The 24,459-nt window shown below is 45.3% G+C and overlaps 1 protein-coding gene across 1 annotated transcript in view; it reads right to left on the bottom strand.

The window, feature by feature from the left end:
- STARD8 (StAR related lipid transfer domain containing 8) overlaps window positions 1–24,180 on the bottom strand; it is a gene marked incomplete at both ends in the record, with an annotated part of 73,582 nt that extends 49,402 nt beyond the window's left edge. The window contains 2 exons of the mRNA XM_084258235.1: window positions 10,394–10,427; window positions 24,136–24,180. Coding sequence (XP_084114361.1) covers window positions 10,394–10,427; window positions 24,136–24,180 — 79 coding nt within the window. The remainder of the gene's footprint in view (window positions 1–10,393; window positions 10,428–24,135) is intronic.
- Between the last annotated feature and the right edge of the window lie 279 nt (window positions 24,181–24,459).

Genomic DNA, 24,459 nt, shown 5'->3' with positions numbered 1-24,459 from the left:
ACAGTCTGTTTGGGATTTCAGGGAGGAAAGGATGATGTTTTCACCAAGCTCCTGAGAATGACAAAGACCAAAACACCTCCATGGAGGCAGGGAAGTCCAGCGTCCCAGAGACAGTGGCTGGCAGCTTTCCATCTCAGTGGCTGTTACAGACTTCTGAGACAACAAGCCTGCCTAGAAGGAGTTCTTCCTGAAAAAAATAGGTGTATATAACAGGCAGGATTTCTTGTTTTCTTTCCTTTCCTCATTTTATATTGTGAGATACCTGTGCCATAGCCCAGGGCTTGGGAAAAACCTGCTTCATCCAATCACCCCTCGCCTGTACTATGATCACAGATCACTCGGGTGACATCCAGCAGGGCCAGTCCAGCCAAACACCGGCAGGAGATAGAGGAACAAGCAGACTTACAAACAGAAGGGGGCCCCAGCCAGGCCTCCCCACACGCTTTTCACAATTTTTCACCAGGGTGCGGGAGTCAGTATCAAATGATCCAATGGTCAGATTGATCACATTTTTGGAAAATCAAGGTCAGATCCCTTTATGGTTAAGGATCCTATAACCAGAGTGTGTACGATCTTGAAAGGCCTTAGGGTCCACCCTATCCACTCTCCTTATTTTAATGATAAGAAGTGGGGGTCCTGAGCCTCCCCTGGTGGTGCAGTGGTTGAGTGCTGGGCTGCGCAGCCTCCCGCAGCCTCTGCAGTGCCGGTTCGATCCCCGGCCACCAGCGAGGGTCCCACATGGCGCGCAGACCTCTCCTGCCACACTCGCTGTTCACCTCAGCAGTGTATTTCGTCAGTCTGCCTGTTCTGTTCCCCGCTCTGGCTCTGGTGAATTCTTTTACCTTCCCGCACTTCTGACTATACCCAGTGCTCCTATAAAAATAAATAAATAAACAATAAAAAAAAAAACAAAGAAGTGGGGGCCCAGAAGGAGAAAGCACTTGTCCAAGGTCACAGTTTGTTAGCAACCAAAACTTTCCCCCTGATTGTATCTTAATCCCCTCTGACAAATGATACTTACTGTTAGCCAGGCCTCAGGAGAGCTCATGAACAGACATGAGAAGGCAAACACATCTGGTTGTGGGTGACCTGAGGTGTCAGAGGGACATCTGATCCTTCCATCATTGTACCAGAAGTTGCCCTCTGGCCTACACACTGGCTCCCTGGTGTGGGGATGGGGCTCTGCAGCCATGACTAAACATTGGCCCTCCCCATCCTAGAGGCCCAGGGGCTCATTGCTGACCTCATATCCTGCTTCCTTTGTCTCAAATCAGACTTCTGGATTGGAGACATTTTTCCCTTCCCCACCCTATTGCTGGGGTTCGTCACAGTGGTGGTACTGGGGTAATTATTTAATCACTGTAATGTGTGAATTTTCAGGAGTTTTATATAGCATCTCACTCCCACAGTCACACTTAGTCCCCACAACAATGTAGGAGCTGTGCATTTGGATCCTCATTTTAAAACTAGAAAACCGAGGCTTAGAGAAATAATTGCACAACTAATAAGTGACAGGAATCAGGATTCAGATCCAGACCTAGATGAATTTTCCAGAAACTGAGTTCTTTACATCAGCTTAAGTCTACCTTTTTTGCGTGTTTCTTGGCATGGATGGATGAGCAGATGTGTGGATGGAAGGATGTAGCAAATAGTTCCTGAATATTCTTTCTCTATGATTGCCTGTGTGTCAGGTAGGGGCATACACAAAGACAAGAGAACAGTTTCTACCATGAGAAAGTTGACTATCTCAGTGAATGGTTCTCAAATTTTTGCATTGCATTTGGTGGCTAAACATGGCTAAACATTCCACACACAACTGGAGCTGGAGCATCCCACACAGCCAACCAAAAGTAAGAAAATTTATTGGAAGCCTTCATATCTGGCTTACAAATTGGTGTGAATTTTGCATGCTATCCCATAGCCCATATCTATGTCTGCTTTTCTATATAAGCGACTTTTTGCCCCCTGATCTTTTATGGAAAACATATGACTACAAGCAGATTCTTGGAAGCATCTTGCAGAAAGAGGTTTTGCTTACCTCTGGGCCCAGGGGATACATGCTTCTCAAAAGGAAAAGCAAAATACAGTGGTAGTTTTTCATGTGGTCAATGTGGTGTTTCTCTGAAAAACAAAGGTTTGTGTGGACAAAGTATGTGTGTCTGTGCTGGCAGCACACGTGTAACACCCTGATGATCCATGTCTCTACCCTGCCAACTAGCTGTGATCTAGGCATGTTCCACAGCCCAGAAGCCAGAACTGGAAAGAATTCACATGGAAAGTTTTTTTCCTAAAATACCCTTTGCATTGGCCCTTTCAGTAACAAAATGGCAGCCACCTCCCAGCAACAAATAGCTGAGAGGGGAGAAAGCCAGATTAATTTACAGCCATTCATGCGGGGCAACAAAGTTGTTACTCTGCAGATATCCGGGGCAGGCAAAGCACTGGCCTACTTTTGCTGGCTTGCTTGAGACAAGAAGCATGGACTTCATAAGACTGAACATAGTGTGCGGTTTGTGGATAGTTATTTTGTATCTGCTTTTTCTTGGTTTTAAAGGGAGGTTCTAAGTGCCAGCCTACTTAGATGATCCTGGGGAAAACAAGAAAGGGGCTGGGATCTTTGTGCCACATGTTGAAGGGAGCAGAGCATCTCTGGGGGTAGATGCTGAGATAACAGCAGTGAGATCAACTTATGACAGCTCCAAGTGTCAGGAGCGGGGATGCTGAAGATTCTGAAACAACTGTTGCTCCCTGGCTTAAGAGTCTCCTTTGGAGAAAGACAAATACCAGATGATTTTACCCATATGTAGAATATAAGGAAACAAAACAAAGGGCCAGACCAAACTAAACCAAAACAAACCTTAGAAATCTGACTGCACAATGGAGGCTACCAGAGGGGGAGGGAAGGCGATGAGGAGAAAAGTAGGCATGGGCCCAGCGGACAATGCAGGAGGACTATGGGAACCTTGGTGGTGGATGTGGTATGGTGACAAACACTCAAAAGAGTGGGAACCTACACCCCCCAATCATGTACAGTGTTATAAACTAACATTACCTCACAAAGAAATAATACAATGTTGCTGTTGTGTTTTGTTTTCTTTTTAAAGAAGTCTACTTTTGGCCTTCTTCTCTTTCCAAACCTTGAAGGACTTTGTGTTTTGTTTTTAATAAGGGAGGCCATTCCATTCCCCTGTGGAATGTATTCTCTGAAATATCCTGCTCCAAGGGCACATGGACACAGAATTGGAAGCCTCTGTTCTTAGGAGCCCTACTTCCTATGTTTTCATTTTTCTTCTCAAAAAGCAAACCAAAGCAACTCTTCCTGTTTCTGGGCTTGGGATATGGAAGGTCACACAGCAGGGATCCTCTAGCAATCAGATCAGGAGGGGCCTCTGAGAGCAGCCCTTTGGCTGCCCTGCCATGGGAGGAGGGCTGTGTGAATGGAATTTAGTTCTATGGACAGAGGAGGAGGACAAGCAGATGGGGCCCCAGTCTGTGATGGGGGAACAGCGCTTCTTCTGAAGCCAAAGTGCTTGCCTTTGCCTCTGCTCTTATCCAGGCTGACCACAGCCTGGGCTCAATGGGGCTTTCACCAACTGAGCTGCTGATTTTCAGCCATTGGTTACTGTAAATTAGGAGTCAGTTTAGGGAAGAGTCATTAGAACTGACAGAGGTGGTTGTAGGAACTGGAGCTTTTCACTCTCGGGAAGGACAGGTAATGGGGAGGATTTTAGTGGTGAGTGGAGAATTGGGCTGTAGTCTCAATTTTACCACTGACTTTCTGCTGTTGTGTAAACCACCTATTTTCTCTAGACTTCAGGTTCCCCAACTGCAATAAGAGCACTGGACTGTATGGGCTACAAAGATCTCTTTTACCTCTCTTCTCTCATATTTTGTTGACAATGCCAGAAGATTAGTCATAGGGACTTCAAGGGGTGAAAGCAGTATCATGGGGTGGAAGTTGTAGGTGATTTTGGCTTAATATAAAGAAATTTCCACTGAGTACAGAATGAAAAGGAAAGCATGGAAATACCTGCAGAGTTTGATCTCAGTCCAAGCAGGCACATAGCAGGAATGATAGAAAAGGTAGCTTGTTAGCAAGTGAGCATTGGACTAGAGCAATGATCTCTAAAGTTTCCTGTTTTGTGGCCAAATCCAGCCGCTAAGTTAAATCTTCATGGAGCCTCCAACAGGCAAAATAAATTTTGTTAAATAAAATACCCCTCAACTCTGTTCTACCCCTATATCCTTCATCCTTCAAGGATTCTCTGGGGACTCTGAGTTCCTCAGTATTTGGTTTGAAAACCACTGGTTAAAATGGTCTTTAAGTATCCATCTCACCCTGAGATATAGGATAACTTCCAAGTTTCAAGGGTTTGTTGAGAAAGTCTTTTACATGGATCTGCACCATTGACTGGAACTACTGGACCTTTAAGGCCCTGTCTCAAGATGATTTGTCATCTGGAGCCAGTGGGGACTCTGTGTTGATCTGTAATAGCTAGTTTAAAGCTGAAATGATAAGGAAGAAAGTCTGCTGAAGAGGAATAAGTTACCAGTCTGATTACCAGGAGCTCTTTTGCCATGCCATCCAAAATAAAAGATAGTTTTTTGGCAGATTCATTGTTCATGTTTACCCTTTTGTTAAGTTAGGGGGATTCAAGGGGTTGGCAGATGTAGCCCTTGCTCACCAAGATCCCATGGTCTATGAGAGTTACAGGAAAGAAAAGGTAAATGCAAAACACTGTGATGTGTTATGATAGAGGCCTGGACAAAATGAGGAGGGAATCTACAAGGTGGCTTGACAGGACAGGTAGGGGGGCTGATAAAGACACACCGAATGGAGAGGCCAATATAAGAGTTTATGGAATGTTTTGGAAATAGTACATTTTCCCAAGACTCTAAAATGTAAGGGTGTGGTGGTGGATGAAGCAAGAAAGATAGGTTGTTTTAAGTGATGAGGGACATTGAATGTCATTGCAAAGAAGTTGGATGTTGACCAAGGGTAGGAAACAATCAAAACTTTTTCAGCATGACCAAGGAGAGATCTCAGGGGGCAGCATGAGAAGTGGACTAGAAGGGAAAGCATGGCAGCAGGGTCAACAGTCAGGAAGGCAGAGCAACCCTTCATGCAGAGTGGGCCAAGATGAGTACAGTCATAACATGGCGGGGCAGATTTAGGAAACATTACAAAGAAGCTTCATGCATGACTCAATGACAGCAAATGAGAGAGATGGGATAATTGCTATAATTCTTGTCTGAGTGACTGGGTGGGTGACAGTGCATTAACCAAGAGAAAAGAGTCCTGGAGAAAGAAAAGGTTTCCAGGGGAATGATTTAAAAAATATGATCTTTAGTGTTGAATTTGAAGGAACCATGGGACCTTCTCCTGGAAGGCTCCAATAGTACTTTCCAGGTCTTTTCCAGACCTGTTGTTCCACCACACTTTTCTCATTCCCTCTCCAGTCCCTGGGTGTTTATTCTATGCTATCCAGCGCTTTTGCTGATCTTCTAGATTCCAGGCTGGCAAGTGGCCAGCTAGGTTTGCCTCAAATCATTTGCCTGACATGCATCTGCAAGCATAGGTCTGACTTTCTGTTTTGCATTCCTGAAAACAGACACCAGGAAACCTGGGCTTCCCAATCCCTTTTGGCCCCAAAGGAAACTGTTATATCCCTCGACAGGTCTGTAAATCCTTTCCCCAACCCAAAGAACATCTTGAAATTGCCCTTTCCATTGACCCTATCCCTGCCTTCTCCTTCCTTTCAGTTTGACTCTGGTAAGTGTGGGCTGGGGAGAGGGTCAGAGGGAATTTGTAGCTCAACTTTTCATTTTTCAGAAAGGAAACTGAGACCTAGGGAGGAGAGGCAACTAACTCAAGGTCACAGGAGGAGTTAATGTCAGACCTGGGACTCGATCTTAGATTTCTCAACCTACAGTCCAGTGTCTTTGCCTTAGCAAATTCACTGTCAATAATGGTTGAAAGATTTTCCATCTCAAGTGATAATCAGTTCCAGATATTTCTTAACTAAGTAAATCTTTACACAATTTTAAGTTGCTGGGTAAAAAAAAAATCTGTCAAATGCTAGATAAGCTAGGCACTGAAAATGTTCTTCATAAAATATCAATAGTAAATGTTAAATGACCAGATCAGTCAAGAATTTGTTACAAGAATGATTTGGTCATTTTCAAAAGAATGGAAGTGAATCAAATTATTATTATGATGATGATGGTTTTTGTGGGCTAGTCTACAACTCTCCTGGGCCTTGGAAGTGATTTTCAGTAGCAACTTAGATAAGTGCACTTAAATAAATATATTTGTTTCTGTTTTCCACTTCTTAACCTGGGTGCCCTGATCCCACAGAGCTGGAAGGAGGGTTCTGGGGTAGCTGATGAATGGAGTATGGCACCAAGGCCAAGCCTACAGCCTACAGCCAGGGTGGAGCCAGTTGGTTTGGGGAACTGAGCTTTTGTTTATTACAGGCCAACTATTACCCCTCAGTTCACCTTAGCCACTTTAACAGGAACCTGGAGAGAAGCCCTGCATGAGTCCTGCCAAAAAAGGGGGCTTTTTGCACTAGACACAAGGAGGCTCATAAAGGATTTGGTGCAAGGACAATGTGAGGGAAGATCATCAGCTTCCTCACCTCTGGGAGTTGCTAGGAAGGGGAGTTAATAGTTTAAGCAGAAGTATGGGGTCTGCAAGCAAAGGTGTTATTGAATTTCAGAACATCAAGATACCTCAGAGGTCAGTTAGAATAAAGTATCCTTTTAAAGTTGGGACACTAAGATCCAGGAAGGAAGGGCACAGGCCCAAGGTCACACAGCTGGCAAAGGGCAGAGTCAAAACAGGAACCTAGAGCTTCTGACTCCCCCAGACAAATGTTCTCTCTTCAGTACCAATGAAGCTGCCAGAATTGTTTGGAGGGAAGGGAATCTTTTTTAGACCCCAGAATCCATTTATATCTAAGGAGCAATTCATGCTCAAACACATGATATGAGCACCTGAAAGGAATGTGAAGTGACACAGCGAACCCAAAGCCCCTGAAGAGTCTTGAAGTGAGCCCTGAAATCTTCACCCTCCTCTAGGGAGGACTTTTGTCATCACCAGTTCTGTTTCCAGTGCTTCCTGTATATTCAGGATGATGTGAAGTGAGGCACTGACATCTTGAATCATGATACAGATAAAATTCAGCATCGAATCGGAAAATGATAACTTATTCCTCAAAACCTAATTTCATAAATATTATGGCATATTTGTTTAAAATTGAGTTGATTTAAAGGAAAATAACAAGTATATAATGTTACAGGATAAAGTGGTGGCAAAATTGTGAAGCTGGTTCATAATCTGTGACATTCGGGAAACATAATACTGGTGGAATCTTGGACCACGATAGCAGGACAGTCACAGGTCATTCAGGCACTTTCCTATGTCTGGGCAGCACTACATATGTAGAAGCCAGTTGAACATTCCTAATGTTTTCCTGTGAAGATGGTGCCAAACACTTGCTGTGTAAGTGAGACCACTAGAACCAAATCAGTAACATGTCAGAGAAACCCTTGGTTGGCTAATCATAACAGGAAAACTACATATGCAAATCATATGGTGGCTTGGATTTTTCTTCTCCAGAAGGTCTTTGGTTGGGACTGTCCTCCAGCACATGTGTTCTACTCTACTAGAACTTGCAAGAATGGCATATGAGAATATAACAGGCATTGTGAGAATGGAAGGAACATCAAGGGTTAGAGAGTGGGAGACAACATCATTCAACCATGAGCAGCACAGTCAGGACTGGATCCCAGGACTCTTGACTTCCAAACTAATGCTAAACTAATGCTAACTCCCAAACTAACCACCCCACAATTTCAGTACCTTTTCTGCACAATCCTCTCAAACCTACCTCCATCCCAAATCAGGTAGCTCCAGCCTCCGCTGAAGTCCTATCTAGAGCAGCTCATGTTTTTAGCACTTCTAAACTCATCTAAGGCCCAAGAAACTGGTAACCTTGGTTACCTCTAAGAACATTTCTGGGTTGTTGAGAGGCAGGGGTGGGAAAAGACCTTTTATTTTCACATGCCTCTTGAAATTTGAAACATTGGGCATTCCTGGTGTTCTGTGAAGGTATCAGGAGTTCCAAAACTAAATAAATAGTGAGACAAAGAGTTCTGCCCCTTCCCTGAGCTAATCTCAGAAATAATCACATTTTTTCAGCACTTTGACATTTTTAACACACTATACCTTTTATGATCTGTATGAGAGCCCTGTGCAATAGCTCCATTTAATAGATGTGGACACTGACGCAGAGACAGGAAGTTCCTTGTTGAGTCTCACGTGGTGAACCAGCAATGAAACTTGGGCTAAAATCCAGGTGCCCTGATTCTCCATGTCTTGCCACTTCCATTGCTGCAGCCACATAATGTACTTTTTGCCAGATTATCCTTGGATCAGTCTGAGACTATGTGTTCACATTTGCTCTTAAATAGACATTTGTCAAATTTTAACCTACGGAAGTAGCACAAAAACCAATCCCAGGACCTCCCTGGTGGCTCAAGGGGTTGAGATGCAGCCTGTGGGGCTGTCCACAGCCACTGCAGCATGAGTTCGATCCCCGGGCAGGGAGCTACCCACATGGAACAGCAGACCTCTCCTGTCTTGCCCGCTGCTCCCCTCAGCAGAATATTTCAGTCGATCTGCCTGTTCTGTTTCCCACCCTGTCTCTGGTGAATCTTCTCACCCCCCATACCTCTGGCCTACACCCTGTTCTTGTATGCATAAATAAATAAATCTTTTTTAAAAATACTATCCTTAGGGGGAAAAAAAGCCAATCCCAGTTCAGCTCCCTAGGTGGCAACCTTTTCTGCCTGGCCCCGCTCTTTAAAAGACACTGTTTTCCCTGGAAGTCACAGACCGCTCAGTCACCTGGTGTCCATCCTCCCAGGGTTCAGAGCTGGTCACTCAGTCTGGCACAGACATTCTAATACGGCAACTTGGCAGCTGGGAATACATTTGTCTGCGGGAAGCGGGGAAAAGGGGAGGTCACTATTTCAGGGCCCAAGGGATTTCTTTTTAGTCTTTACAGCTGGTATCTCTGAAATGGAGAAGTTTGTCCTTCCCCCAGTATGGGCAGTCCACAGATCCTGTGTCCCCAGAAGTTTCTGTTGCAAAGCAGGAACTGTGCTCAGCAAGAAGTCCTGGAATGGTGACAGGGTGGGGGAGGTGGGTCTGGAGAAGCAGATGTATGCTGTCTGCTGATCAAAGCAGTGTTTCTGCTTCAAATAGGTCCCCTCATATCTGCTGTCATAGCAATGCAAATAAACAACTTGCTCTGTTGGTCCTTCTTTTTTAATAGACACCACCCAAGAACTCAAGTTCCTAAGGTGTGGAAAAGTCCGGGGCGGTCACCACAACCCCTCTCTAACCCTGGTAAGACTGCTCAAACCAGGTCCAACTACTGGGAGAGACCCTTTGAAGCAAGGGTTCAGGTGTTCTCTTCCAGTGTCTCCCCAGGAGGCCTCACACAGACCCTTAGCATGCCACTTGTTAATTGGTGTCTTTCAGTTTCCAATACCACTTAGTACTAAATAGAAGGCATGCACATTCCAGCATTGGCTCATACTGATGAAAAACTGGAGCCCAGGGGAATGGTTGAGGGCAGGTTGGAGCTAGGAGGATGGGTTAGATTATCTCAGCAAAACCAACTCCAGTATTTATTTCAGGTACTGGCAGCAGATTTATTATGGGCCGGTATCTCACTATCTCTGCTGCCCCAGTCATCAATGGAAGGGAGTTGCTCCCAGAATGTCACCCAGTTGTCCACACTCTAGGAGGACATTGGAGATGAAAGGCAGGCAGACAGTCAGGCTTAAAAAAAAAAAAAAAAAACTTGTAAGAGAGAAAAAGGCAGGAATGTCTTTCCTCAAGGTTATGTCCTATGTAACCCTCTGGGAAGCCTTCCAGATAAAACACAGGTCAGAAATATCAAGACAATGAACCCCAAAGGCCAAGTTTCTTCCCTTTATCTTCCACTTACCTGTTTGTTCCTCCAAAATACCTCCCAGTGCTAATATACTTGCCAGTGCAATGAAGACATCCAAGAATAAGGGAAGCATATGGGTGGCTAACCCTTGCCGATACCTCTGAGGGGAAACCCTCCCTTGGCTCCTCAAGCAGAGAAACCCCTCCATCTGAGCTAGAAAGAAACTCCACTCGTTCACTCACTTCCAAAAGGCAAGGTCCAAGGAGCAGAGAAAATGCCCGCTGGAGGAAGACAAAACAGAAGCCCCCAGCGTTTGCATCTAGGCACTAACCAGGGACCTGACCAGCCAGTCCAAGGGGACTGACGACTGAGAAACTCAGTTCCACTGCATGCCACTGGTTAGCCCCACCTCACACACTCACCGGCTTTCTTCGTCCCCTGCAATGATGAGAAGCACTGCAAAAGAAACAGAAGAAATCAAGGCATTGCAGAGTCCCAGGTCATGTCAGAATTGGAAAGGACCTTTGAAGTCAGCAAATTCAATCTACCCATTTCACAGAAAGACACACTGAAGCCCATAGAAAAAGAAAATTGACTCTTGAACAATGTAATGGTTGGGAGTGCTGACCCCCTGTGCAGTCAAAAATCCACATATAATTTTTGACTCCCACAAAACTACTACTAGCAGCCTGCTATTGAAGTCTTACCAATAATATATGCATTTGATTAACACATATTTCATGTTATATATGTAATATACCCTATTCTTATAATTAAGTAAGCTAGAGAGGGAAAAAGTTATTAAGGAAGATACGTTCATGGTTCTGAACTGCATTTATTGAAAAAAAGTCCATATATGAGGGGACTGGTGCAGTTTATTTTTTTAAGGATTTATTTATTTATGCATACAAGAGCTGGGGTGCAGGCCACAGATGCAGGGGATGAGAGGATTCACCAGAGACAGAATGGGTAACAGAACAGGCAGACTAACTGAAATACACTGCTGAGGGGAGCAGCGGATGAGACAGGAGAGCTCTGCTGCGTCATGTGTGTTAGCTCCCTGGCTGGGGATTGAACTTGTGCTACAATGGCTGCAGATAGCTTCCTAGTGCTAAGGCTTAACTCCTTGTGCCGCCAGGGAGGCCCGACTGATGCAGTTTAAACCCTAGTTGTTCAATGGTCTATGATGAAGGAGAGAGCAAGTTGGAGCTTAGACGCCCAGGCTCCTGAGCATTCACTCCATCCTACCGTATCCACCCCACTGGCTGATTCCTCCAAATCATCCCACTCTCACAAAATGGAGCGTGTACGCAAAGCCGGGGACTGGACATAGTCCATATGGTTCACGGTCCGATTCCAAGGCCTAACCCTAAAGATTATCAGATAATTAGTCAACATTTGTGTGGCAGGTGCCATCCTTGGTAGACATAGCATCAGACAGATTAGCAGAAAATTGTGTTGGTGGAAAGAGCATGATTTAGTGTCAGAAAGCTCAAGTTCAGGGCTATCTTCCTCTACTTAGTGATATGTGACATTAGGTACCATCCATAAGCTCTCGAGTCTCAGTTTCTGCATCCATAAGAGTAGGATAGAAGTAATCCTGACCTTGAAGGCTTTGTGAGAAATAAATATACAAGAAAACATTTTTAAATATTGTCAATTTTATAATGAGAAAGCTCATTATAACTCATTCATTCAACAAATTAATTCATAGAGCACCAATGCCCTGTAGTGCACACTGCAAGAGGTATGGATAGAGAAGTGACCTTATCTAGACAAATAAGGGCCCAGTCTTCATGGAGCAAGGAAAAACAATAAATAAGTAAACAAATATGGACATTTCTGACATCATAAAGAACCAAAAAAGAACACTTTTAAGGCCAGAATTGGTTAGAGAGTGATAGGAAGACAGGCGGTAGATGGGGGAGGTTTTGGAAGAGATTACTTTGGAAAAGGTGGTAAGGGAGGGTCTCTCTAAGGAACTGAACTTTGAGCAGAGACCTGAATGACAAGCAGGAGCCAGCAATATGAAGATGTGGGTGTAGGAGATTTCAGGCAGAGGCTGAAGTGAGGCAAGGGCCAAATGGAGCAGGGCTCTGAAGGCCAGGTTGAGGATTCAATTTAGAGTAGGTACCCACTGGAAGACAGAGAGCAGGAGAATATCTAGATCAGATTTACACCTTGAAGAGATCACTCTGTCTTATAGGAGTGGGGAATGGCTTGGGGAGCTAGAGCAGAAGCAGGGACATTCCTGAGGAGGCAGTAGTTCAGGTAAGCAATGTTAGTGGCTAAGATGAAAATATTAGTGGTTGAGTAGTGGTAGATAAGTTAATTCAGTAGTTGAGAATGAACAGAAAAAGGAAAGCAACAAATAAGGATTCCTTTTAGATGTCGAAGGGTCTCCTTGCCTATTCTTCTGCCTTTTTGCAGCCAGCCTCTAAATCAAGCAAAAGCTTATCGGGAAAGCAGTTGCTATTGTGCTGGGAATCATTTTTATCCTCTGCACAGTGGTTGCACTTGGAGATTAGATGGAGACACTTGACCACAGAAAATTCTGGTCCTACGAGATTTGTCTCAGTCCTAGATCACTCTCAAATGATTGACAGTTAGATGTATCCTTGGAGACCACAAGACAACCTGGTGAATCTTCAACCCACAGTTGACTACAGGTGAAAGGAAGCTTCAGAAGTCCTCCACCTCTGAGTAGCCACTGGCAAGGTCCTTGAAGAACAGTAGTGTGAGGGTGATGGCAAATTCTGGAATGAAATATGAAAGTCCCCTATAAAGTTAAAGTGGACCTATGATTAAGCAAGTCAATGTCATTATCAGTGGTAGACAAACAGGAATAAAGAATGAGAGAGTGGGAGGGAAAGAAGCAAGCCCCTGCAAGGACCTAAATTGACAGTTTGGGAAATTAGATGAACTGCTGATGGGACTGCTTATCACTCTGTAGTCATGTTCTGGTCATATTAAATTCCCTCCTCTTCCACCCGACCCCCCAACCCAGCATAGGAATAACAGAATTAAAGACAATTCAAGAACAATGAAAGATAATTTACATTTATTCAAGGATTTACAGGTTCAAATAAATGTCCTTGTTGGACTGTCATAGACATTCAACACGGTAGCCTTATTATCTTCATGTGACATGAACAAAATGAGGTCAGAGAAGTGAAATTACTTACTCAAGGTCATATAAGCAGTGCACTTCAGAACTAAGTTTGCACTTTAGGCTTATGGGGCTGCTAATTTCATTGAATCCTACCTTTTCTCTCTGGAATTCAAGATAACCTGGACTGGGTCAGGACCACGAGTCCATCTCTGCTTTGACCCCTGATCCAGGCACTAGTTTGGTAGTTGAGACACTTACAGGGGAAGATGAGACATGAACTTCTACATCAGAGAGTTCTGCTACAGAGTGATGGTTCCTTTGGCTTCCTGGTTGTAGACATGTTCCTCTCACATGGGGGTTCTGAACCCAGCTGCCAGGAGTCTAACAGTTACAGAGGTACCCATGCTACAAGGAGACCAGGAGTAGTGATGACATTCTTCCCATCCAGTGGGTCATTCCCATCCAGAGGAGGCTCTCACTATGAACCTCTTAAGAAATAGGCCCCATGTTAGATATTCAGGGATTTGGATAAATCAGACTTGTTCTCTACCTTTGATGAATTCACAATCAATCGTGTGTGTTATGGGGTGAGGGGCTAAGAAAGGAAGAACATGCCACGTGAACAAATCATCACAATTTCAAGTAAGTGCTGTGGAAAGTATAAAGCCTTGTGGAACTGCAGAGAGGGAGTAATTAGTTGCTGGGAGTACCGATGCATTGTCATGAGGGCCTTTTAGAAGGAAGCAGCATTGGGAGCAGGTCATGAAGGGTGCATAGTTGTTCATCAGGCAGGCAAGGGGCCAACGAGTAAGGCAGGCAGATGGAAGAGCACAGAGCAGGGCAAAGAAGTATGGAAGCATGTGATTGCAGGGACTGTGTGTGGTCTAGCTGAAGGGCAGAATGCCAGGCAGAGAGTGAGAAATAAGTGTGAACAGTGGAAGGGGCCAGACCAGACCGTAAGGATCCTGTAGGTCATATGAAGGAACTTCAACTTTATCCTAAGCCCAGTGGGGCCAGGAACATTGAAGGGGCCTAAGCCTGAGAGCAACATAGTCAGATTCCTGTTTCAGAATGTTACTGTTGAGTGAAGAATTGATTGGGCATGGAGGTGGGGGAGGCTAAGCAAAACTAGTGATGGTTCAGTGGTCCATGGGGTAGAAAAGAGGGGGCCAATGTGTGGACTATTTACATGATAGAGCCAAAGTGAATGACAGGATGTGGAGGATGAGAGAGGAGTTGAGGATGGCTCCTAGGTTTCTGACCTGGGCAACTGGGTGGATGACCACTAACTGAAGTCAGGAACAGAGGGAAAAGGTGGGAGGGAATCTTCTGTTTGTAATTACTATCCTTTCGGACGTGTTGGATTTGAGGGGTCTGTGAAACATCTGCTCAGGGTTGTCCAGTGGGCGCTGTGGCCCAACCGCAGATGTTGAGTTGCCCAGGAGAAGATATAGTCCCTGCCCTTGAAGAGCTTACGGCCCAGAGGGAGAGAGGGTGATCAGATAGCAAAAGACATCAGGAGGTTTTTACAGAAAAGGGGAGATGTGTTGAAAAAATGAAAAAGAGAGAGCATCATCAAAGGGGAGACGGAAACACAAAGCTGGTGGCTCGATGAGGAGGTCAGAGAAGGGTGCTTTGGAAACAAGCTGCAAGGGCTATTGGCAGGCTTTGCCCAGGCTCAAGGAGTCCATGCCCATCACTGGCTGGGCAAGAGCTCATTCTCTCCAGCACCCTCTCTTGGCCTGCAGGCTCCCTGACAACCCTTGTCCTGCTATCTTGATGGCAGGCCTGGAGAGACTCCTCATCCTTTGCCTGCCTCATTTCTCTGCTCTTCCCCCACCCTGCCATCCCACCCCCAGGTCCCTGGCAAGCCCTGTACCACAGGCCCAAGCCTGGGGCCAGTCATGAGAGTACGTTCTTGACATTCCAGCCTCCCCCGGCCCTCTCAGCTGAGCCACACAGAGCCTTATTCACAGTCTGACTCTGCCAACCTCCAGAGTTGGCTTTCACCACCCCCAGGCTCAGCTTGTGTTTTGTCAACATAGACTATGGCCACTGGGGGTAGTGGATTCCCCTGGCCCTTCAGGAGCTGACTCCTCTGCTTCCTGGGGTCTCTCCACTGGGAGAAGGTACATTGGGTTTGGCCACTTATACATGCAGGAGTGTACATGTGTGTTTTACACACTCAGCCAACTTCCATGATGCTAGAACTAGAATAGGGGTTGTATTTGGCTGAGTCCTTAGAGGAACTCTTAGTCTGGCCTGAAGACATCCTATATATATATAGGATGGTGTGCTGGCTGGGGCTGGATTAGGTGGAAATTAGATCATTAGTGTCTTATGAACCCCATCCAAGTGGCATGGGAACATGTGTTCATGTTCAGTGTGTGAGGTCTATTGAGCATGGGGTGCTTCAGCCCTGAGGGATGCCAATCTTTTCCCTGGAAAGGACAGAGGAGACCTACTAGAGAGTAGGACTGACCAGCACTGGCATGCTGGGCCTGACCTTGTGCCTTTGACCAATTCTTTGCTGGTTAGACTTGTCTTAACAATAGGTCCTAAACATTCTTACCTCCCATCACAGGAAAGAGGGTGAGGGACAATCCCAGCTGGAATAGGGTGATAGAAGAAATGACTTCTACAATAGAAGGCCTCTGTAGAACTGAGAGTCTGAGAGTCTGTCTCCCCTTTGTCACCTCTCAGAGGATACAAGCTTCCCCATATTATATTGGAGTGTGGGACCTCCATTCCTACCTACCAGGATTACCGTGGTTTAATATCCACTTACCCACCTGGCTCCACAAGGTGACCAGAACTGTGGCCTCTGGAATGCTGGTCCACAGACCATTATATAACTACCCCCTGGTAGAAATCCCTACAGCATTGGGCTCTCTGCCCTAATTCCTGGCAGGGCCTTTTATCCTTCCCCACTCCCTGCTTTTCACTGGGCCTGCAAGACCACTCCAGGCCTAGCTTCCTGTATTTGGGCCCCTTTTTCTCCAGGCTTCTCCAGCCTTGGGCCTACTCTTCCACCTCCACAGCAGGCCTAGAGCTGAGTTAGGGAGGAGAGTAAGCCAACAGCTGCAACCCCCAGAGGTTCTCTGGATAATCTCAGGAATGTCATATCCTAAAGATGTGACTTTCCCACCAGCCAACAGGGACCCTCCTTCCTGCTCCAAACTTGGGAGCTTGGGAGACTTTCTGGGAGTGGGGCCTGAGACAGGGTGAGTGTAAGAAGTGACTGGAAGGGAGACACATGGTGGTTCCAGGGTGGAATGAAGCTGCTTTTCCACACCTCTGAACTAATTTGACCAGGTATTGGAGTAGGGGTGGGGATAAGAGGAATTGGGGAACCACCTAAACAACCCACTTCCTGTGCTTTGTGGTAGTAGCACCTGTCTTTCCTATAGTCTTTTTACTCTCACAGGACGTCCATAATTCTAAGCTCTCCTCAATCAGGTCAAGTGTCTGATTTTACAGATGAGGAAACTGAGGACACAAGCCATGACTCCAGAGTCACCAAGAACACCCAATCAATTATCCTCAAATTTAACTCTTCTTTACCGACTGCATACTATGTGGCATGTCTTTTCACATCTGGCAATCAATTATGAAATAGGAAGTACGCTCCCCATGAGGCTCAGAACGGGTAATAAGAAGCAGAACCCGGGCTAGCGATTGATATCCTATTTCCAGCAGCTACTATGACCATTACATCATATTCTTCTCTCAAACTCCCATAATGATCCATCCAGGGCAGAGGAATGGCCCTCAACTCCCATTCCCCAAATACAGGACTTCCTTTCCTCTGCCCCTTGGCAATATTGGCACCTGCACTGTCCATCCAACTGTACTCCAAGGACCCTGGCAGCAGCAGCTCAGGGGTGGGCTAGAGGGGTGAGTCAAGAAGCTTCACCCTGACCCCACTGTGAAACCTCAGGGCCCACTTCCGGCCACAGACCACCTGAGCTGTTGCTGCCTGCTATTGTTACTAGTGACGTGGAAATACAGACCAGACCCTGGTTCCCACAGTTTCTCAGTGCTCCAGCTGTTCTCAGGCCCTAGGGGGCCAGCTGCTTGGAGGACCAGCCTCCAGTGCAGGCACAGTTCCCTGAGTCTGGGCCCCCCTCCTCCTCCCAAGGGACCTTGAATGGAAATCACTGACATTTTGAGAGCTTTTTTTTTTTCATTTGGTTTGAAATTTCCGATAAGTATATATAAAATGTAATGAGACTGTCACATGAATCTCAAAGATAAACCAACCCAGCAGCTCCATTTATAGGTGGAGATTACATAAACCTGAAAGATGGAACATGGACTTTAGAATGAAATTAGCTTGGTTTGAAATTCCAAGTTTACCATTTAGTGACTGCGTGACTTTGGACAAGTTTCTAAACCCGCCTGTGTTTCACTAAAATGAGGATGATGAAAATGGTAGCATTCACATCACAGTGTTGCTATGATGGTGAAATGAGTTAACACATGTGAAGAGCTGACTTTCTCTAATGTTTTGGGAGGAAAACATCTGGCATTGCTTATCTGCAGCCTTTTCCAGTTACTCCTGCCCCCACCAGCCATGCTGTCAGGTATGACCTCCACTTCCCGCCCCCCTCTTTATGTCCCCACTCATATTCCTTTTGGCACCAAAGAAGTTGAAGGCAAAGTAAGAATTTGTGTCCAAGACAGAAGTCAGATTCAAAGCCTTGCTTCCTACTTCTAATCTTACCTCCCGAGTGCCTATGCCCATCTCTCCCACTGCCTAGAGAATATACTCTACCTCAAATGCATCTTGAGCAAACCTTATCACTTGTGCTAACATGAGGCAACAAAAGGAGGAACAAAAATTAAAAGTGCAGTTCAGGCAAGTCCTATGGTTTCTCCTCCCAGGCTGGGCCCACTTTCAAGATTGTTCCTGACTGTGCTGGTGCAGGAAGTACCCTGGGCTCCAGTGTAGACATTCCTTTGCTTTGAGAATTGGGCAAGACTGCCAAGCACCAGTATTAGATAGACAAAACTAGTTAATTGACTGGATAGTTTCACATGCTGACAATTTATGGACTAAATCAGCCATATCCACCAACAGGGTATTTGGGAAGTTTGAGCGTTATTAATTTTATATCTACTCAACAGTAAGCTCCATGAGGGTAGGACCCACAGCTATCTTACCATTATCTATCATTATCTATCTTCTCAGGGCCTATCTTCTCAGGGCCTAGCATTACCATTCTACCATTATCTATCTTCTCAGGGCCTAGCACAGTGCCTGGCCCATGGTAGGCCCTGAAAACAATATTGTTAGGCTGAATGAATGAAAGAATGAATTCCTCAAAACTTTCCCTAGGCTATGGAAACTCCTCATTTCATTTACAATAACAACAAACATCTCAACAAGCCTTATCATCACTATTTCAGGTGATCCTCACTACAGACTTGTAAGGTAGGAATTATAATTTTCCCCAGTGTGCAAACAATAAAAAAAATGGTTAATGCTCACTAACTATGTGCCAGGTACTTTTCTAAACATTTAATACATATTAACCCAATGGGTAGGTACTATTATCTCCATTTTACAGAGAAGGAAACGAAAGCTCAGAGAGGTGAAACAACATTGTTAAGGTCACACAACCAGCAAGTTGTGGCTTAGATAGGTAAAGTGTTGGATGCCATGTTTTCTTACTCTAGAGAGCCTCCTGATTGCACTGCAGCAAGAGCACCAAGATCCAACTTCCACCTAAGAAATTCCAGGTTTCTCATTTTGGTCATTCTTCCCACACCGTTCCTACCCAACCCCTATATCCAGGACAAATTCCCTGACTGTGCCACCTTCGTCTCCTGTCTCCAAACTTACTTCTCCTTGAGAAGCCTTCCTTCTCTTTACCATCATAGATTGTCCCTTCATTTTCCCATGCAATTGAGCCTCTCTGGTGTGTCATCAGTTCTTTGGCAACTACATTATGTCTTATTCCCCTGGATGGCTTGCTTGTGACCAGTCAGCCTAGTGGTGGCAGAGGTGGGCATGACATCCAGGTCATTCTGACCCCTTGTCAAGTACTCTTTCTGCCATACTAAGCCGCCTTCTGTCCTGAACCAGGAAACTCCTCCAAGATAGCTTAGATCATCCACATCTAAAAACTTCCTTTAAGACCACCTGTGACAGTAAGCCTACAACAACTTATTCCTTCATCTCAGCCCAGATATCTGTGCCTTACAGAATCACAACATATGTCATCAGCAGCTGAGAAATTTACAATTAGCCACATAGGCACAACCCACAGTGTGGGTTTTTCATCCATGTTGGCAGCCAGTACCCATAACAAAACTGACACATTTTACTGGATTGTGGAACTGAAAGAGGAATCCTGGCTGTGAAGCCTCCTCCTATGGGGTACAGGATCTTGCCCTACCATTGGTAAGTGGTTTTTCCATGAACTGGGAGTCTATGTCATAATTCATTTCCTTGAACCCAGAAATTGAGAGGTGACTGTATGTACAAGTCGCAAAAGTGTACATGTACATTACCACTTACACACACGGGCTGGTTAAGGGGAGAGCAGTGATAGCAAAAGCACCACACTCTGTGTTGACACATGGATGGGTAGCTAATCACTAAGAGGCTTCTCAGTTTGCAAGGGATTTTTTTGTCCATGGTTTGCTTTCCCTTGCATAGAAACTCTATAGGCAGGAGCAATGGGGTTATTATCCTGTGTGTTTATGTGTGCACGTGTATATGGCATGTATAAGTGAATCACTGGTTTTGTTGTTAGAGACTACCTGAGACAAGCTGTGTTTGGATTTTGTCACAGAACAAGTAGGGCCATGTGGTCTATATTGACCACATGTGCATCTGGCTATGTACTGACCCCTCTGTGACCTTGAGCATATTTCTTCCCTTCTTTGGGTTTCCATTTCTTCATTTGGTATTTCAGAGGGAAGAGGGAGAGATGAAAAGTCGTGGGCCTCCCTGGTGGTGCAAGGGGCTAAGTCTCAGCAATATGAATCTATCTGGAGCCTCTGCAGCAGGAGTTTGATCCCCAGCCAGGGAGATAACCCATATGGTGCAGCAGACCTCTCCTGTCTAACCTGCTGCTCCCCTCAGCAGTTTATTTCAGTGGATCTGCCTATTCTGCTCCCCACTCTGTCTCTGGTGAATCCTCTCATCCCCCTGCATCTATGGCCTACACCCCAGCTCTTGTATGCATAAATACATAAATCTTTTTTTTAATTTTTTTTTTTTAGATTTATTTATTTATACAAGCCCTGGGTACAGTCAGAAGCGCGGGAGGGTGAGAGAATTCACCAGAGCCAGAGCGGGGAGCAGAACAGGCAGAAGGACCGAAGTACACTGCTGAGGGGAGCAGCGGGCGGCAGGAGAGGTCTGCACGCCATGTGGGACCCTCCTCTGGTGGCTGGGGAGCAGCCGGGGATCGAACTGGCACTGCAGAGGCTGCGGGCAGCTTCTCAACCCAGTGCTCAACCGCTGCGCCACTGGGGAGGCCCTTTAAATACATAAATCTTTTTTTTTTAAAAAAAAAGGTCATCTCTATGGGTCTTTCCATCTCTGATATTGTGTGACTATCTTTCTATGTTATGAGAGGGAGGAATAGAGGGACGGCAAACAGTATGGACCCTGGGCCTCCCTGGTGGCACAAGGGGTTAAGACACAAACTATGAAGCTCGCCGCAGCTCACCGCAGCCACTGCAGCGCAAGTTTGATCCCTGGCCAGGGAGCTACCCGCATGGCACAGCAGACCTCTCCTGACTCACCTGCTGCTCCCCTCAGCAGTGTATTTCAGTCGATCTGCCTGTTCTGTTCCCCACTCTGTCTCTGGTGAATTCTCTCACCCCCCACACCTCTGGCCTGTACCCCAGTTCTTGTATGTATAAATAAATAAATCTTAAAAAAAAAAAAACAGTATGGACCCTTTCAAAGTCACCTAGAGGTCATGACTGAGATGGAGCACCAGCTGATATTCCACCTCCTTGGCCAGTGGCCTGCAGCAACTGATATGTCCACCTGATACAAAGAGAGCAACATGACACAGGATTCAGGTTCTGGATACTCATTCTGTGCATGTGAAGTGCTGGAAGGGGGCAAAAGGACAATCAGAGAAACAGTCCTATGTGAGGGCTGGCATGAGCATGAGGCATGTTTGGTTGTGCTGAGCAGTCTGGGTATCTTCCTGCCCTACTGGCCTCCAGGGAAGACACATCAGATACATGTCAAATGATTTATTCTGGGTTCATCTCCCATTCAAATGCATGTCTCTTGTCTGCCCCTAACCTCAGTGCAGCTCAGAGCAATCCCACACCCTGGCCTAGTCTCTTGACACCTTCCCAGTATCCCTGATATCTGAGGAGTTATTCTTAAGATCTCAAACAGGTGGCTTCTGTTCCTAGATTCAGGCCAGAGTAGAGGGCCAATGGGACCCACGGCAATGGAGCAGGTAAGACCTGAGGCCTTAACCCTGGAGTTTGCACATAGCCCTTGTTCTTTCTCTGGGTGCTCCTGGTGTCCAGTTTGGGCATCTGCTTCCAGAAAATCAGGCTTGTGCCCTACCTACTCCAAGACACAATCTCCTTAGTAGGGACATCCCTTTAAAAAGTAATAATATAACCAATATATCAGAGGTAACATACCTAACTATTCCATTTCTGGGTATTTATCCAAAAATGCGAAAACATTAATTTGACAAATTCTGTGCACCAATGTGTTCACTGCAGCACTATTCACAAAAACAAAGATTTGGAAACAACCTAAGTGCCCACTGACTGATGAGTTAATGAATACTACTCATAAAAAATAACAAATCCTTGCCACCTATGATAACATGGATGAACTCGAGGGTATTATACTAAATGAAATAACGCAGAGGAAAAAAAAGACAAATATCATCTGATTTCACTCATGTGAAATATTAAAACAAGACCAAATAAATGAACAACAAAGCAAAACATAAGCTCCTAAACACCGAGAACAGATTGGTGATTACCAAAGGGAAAGAAATTGAAGTGGATGAAAAAGGTATAGCTGAGAGTGTGCTCAAATTCCATCTTGTGTTTGCAGATTTGTTCATATGTGAATGGAAGGGGTTAGTGTCTGGGATCTGGGATAGAGGTCCCTGACCTTCTCTTGTGGCTTTCCCACCTTCACAATTTCTAAGACACTGTGTTTGTGGCAGGTCTGAGAGGTTGAGGTCAGGAGTGCAAAAGGGTTTAAACACTGCCAGTCACTGCCAATTAGAATGCCTAATTGGAAGATCAAACCTCCCAGGCACTTTCACTAGCCCCTTGCCCTGTGCTTAACACTAGACCCATGCCCTTCTCAACTCTGGCCTAACCACCCTTGCTGCCATGGCAGCCACCTCCTTGCACTCATCAGCATAGGGCCCTTCTGCAATGCCCCCTCCCAAGGCCGCTGGAGTACTTTCCTTAAAAACCACCCATTTAATTATGTCTCCACTTTACTGGAATTTGCCCCATCCTTGTCTCTGAAAACGACCCGTCCCCAGATTTTGGGATTTCATGGATAAAGAAGACAATTTTTAAATAACTAAATACAGAAACAAAGTGTGCCTTTTTTATTGTGATGGGGCCAAACATTTTAAAAATCACAAGAGGATCTCTCATTCCTATTTCATTAAAAAGAAGATAATTTGATTCCTCACCCCAAATGAAGGACATAGTAATATCCAAATAAAGAACATCCCTTTGAGTTGACTTAATTTAGCATTCTGAAAACTGTACTACATCATCCCCACTTTTTCTCTCATTTTACTACAGGTAGTTGAAAACGTCACTGAGGTTAGTGAACTAACAGACCATTTTCAATCAGTTTGGTTCTCCATCTCTAGCGCTCCAGGCACATTACTACACTAGCCCTTCCCCCAGCCCACCACCCCTGGACTGCCTGCAGACTCTTGCTCAGAGTTCCCTCTGCTAAGCATGCCTGGAATGTCCTTCCCCCCCTTGTCATACTGAAAACTCTTCCTTCAAGCCTCAGGCTCAGCCCAACTGTGACCTCCCTATAAAACCTTTCCTAGTCCCTCCTAGTGGAAGTGATCTGTCCTTTCCAAGAGTCCTAGCCTTACTTTCATCCTATCTTATAGTCAAACTTGTTTAAAAGTCTTTCTACTGGGTTGAGCCGCAGAAAGTCACATAAAGTCGAGAAGAATTTGCACTTAGGAATTCAGATCCTAACTCTGCCAGTCCTAACAAGTGACCTTGCAAAGATTTCTCAGTTTCCTTTCCCCACCCACCAAAGCAGGGAAGTAATGGGTGGTGCTGAAGATTACCACAAAAGTTCATTGAAAGTGCCTATGTCTGATACATAAGTGGTACTAAACAAATATCATCCCTTGGTTATTGAGAGCAGAAGTTGTTCTTCACATATCCCTCTAGTATCTGAATGCCCCAAGTCCAGGATGTAGTATGCACACAAAAAATGTTTATTGACTAACTCACTACCTACCATAGTGTCTTGCATGCAGTAGGTGCTTGATAAAAGTTTGTCACTTTCTCTACCTCCTCTTTGAGGACAGAAGTCAAGTCTCCTTTTGGCTTTGTGTAATTTCCATGTTGCCTAGCACAGAGTGGGTGCTTAATAAATGCTGATGGAAATTAGTACTAATGATCATAATAATAGTTACCATGACTCATATGGATGCTATATTCCTGGAATCATGCTGGAACTTTACACACACATAATCTCTTGTATTTGTATGCATTTAATATATAAACAGTAACACCAACGTCATCATTTTAAAGTTGAGAAAACTGAGACTCAGAGAGGTTAAGAATCATGCCTTTATGGCAAGGCTGAGGAAGCAACAGAGACAAGTATTATGAAAAAGAGTCAGTTAGCTTACTGATTTTCATGGGAAAGCAGAAGTTCGCAGAGTGGGTTAAATGACAAAAGCAAGATTTGAACCCAAAATTTTCTAACTCCAAGGTAGTCTCAGAAGCCCATCTGCCTTCCCAGTTGGTGTGAGGTGGTCCCCAGCTGTCTCATAGATCCCTGAGCAGCAGGTGGGCTGGGTCTAGGCAGGCACTTACCTTCACTTTCTTGAAGCAAGCCCAGAAAACATCCAGCAGAGGCATAATGGGGGCACTCGAAAAGTAGCAGGGCCCAGCAGAGCTCTGCTGTGCATAAGTCTCTCCCTCTCTAGGGACTAGGCTAGAGGGGACTGGGGGCTTTGTGAGAGCCAGCTCTAGTCCTAAGCTCCATCAGCGGGCACCATGAGGGGAGAAGGCGGAGAGCAGTGGCTTGCCTGAGCTCAGTTCGCCTCAACTCCAGGAGCCTTCAGGAAGGAAAAAAAAAAAAAAAGGACAGAGGGAGGGAGGGAGGGAGGGAGGGAGGGAGGGAGGGAGGGAGGGAGG

Source organism: Talpa europaea (assembly GCF_964194135.1).
Source record: "Talpa europaea genome assembly, chromosome: X".
Classification (NCBI taxonomy): domain Eukaryota; kingdom Metazoa; phylum Chordata; class Mammalia; order Eulipotyphla; family Talpidae; genus Talpa; species Talpa europaea.
This window is presented reverse-complemented; position numbering and strand designations above follow the sequence as displayed.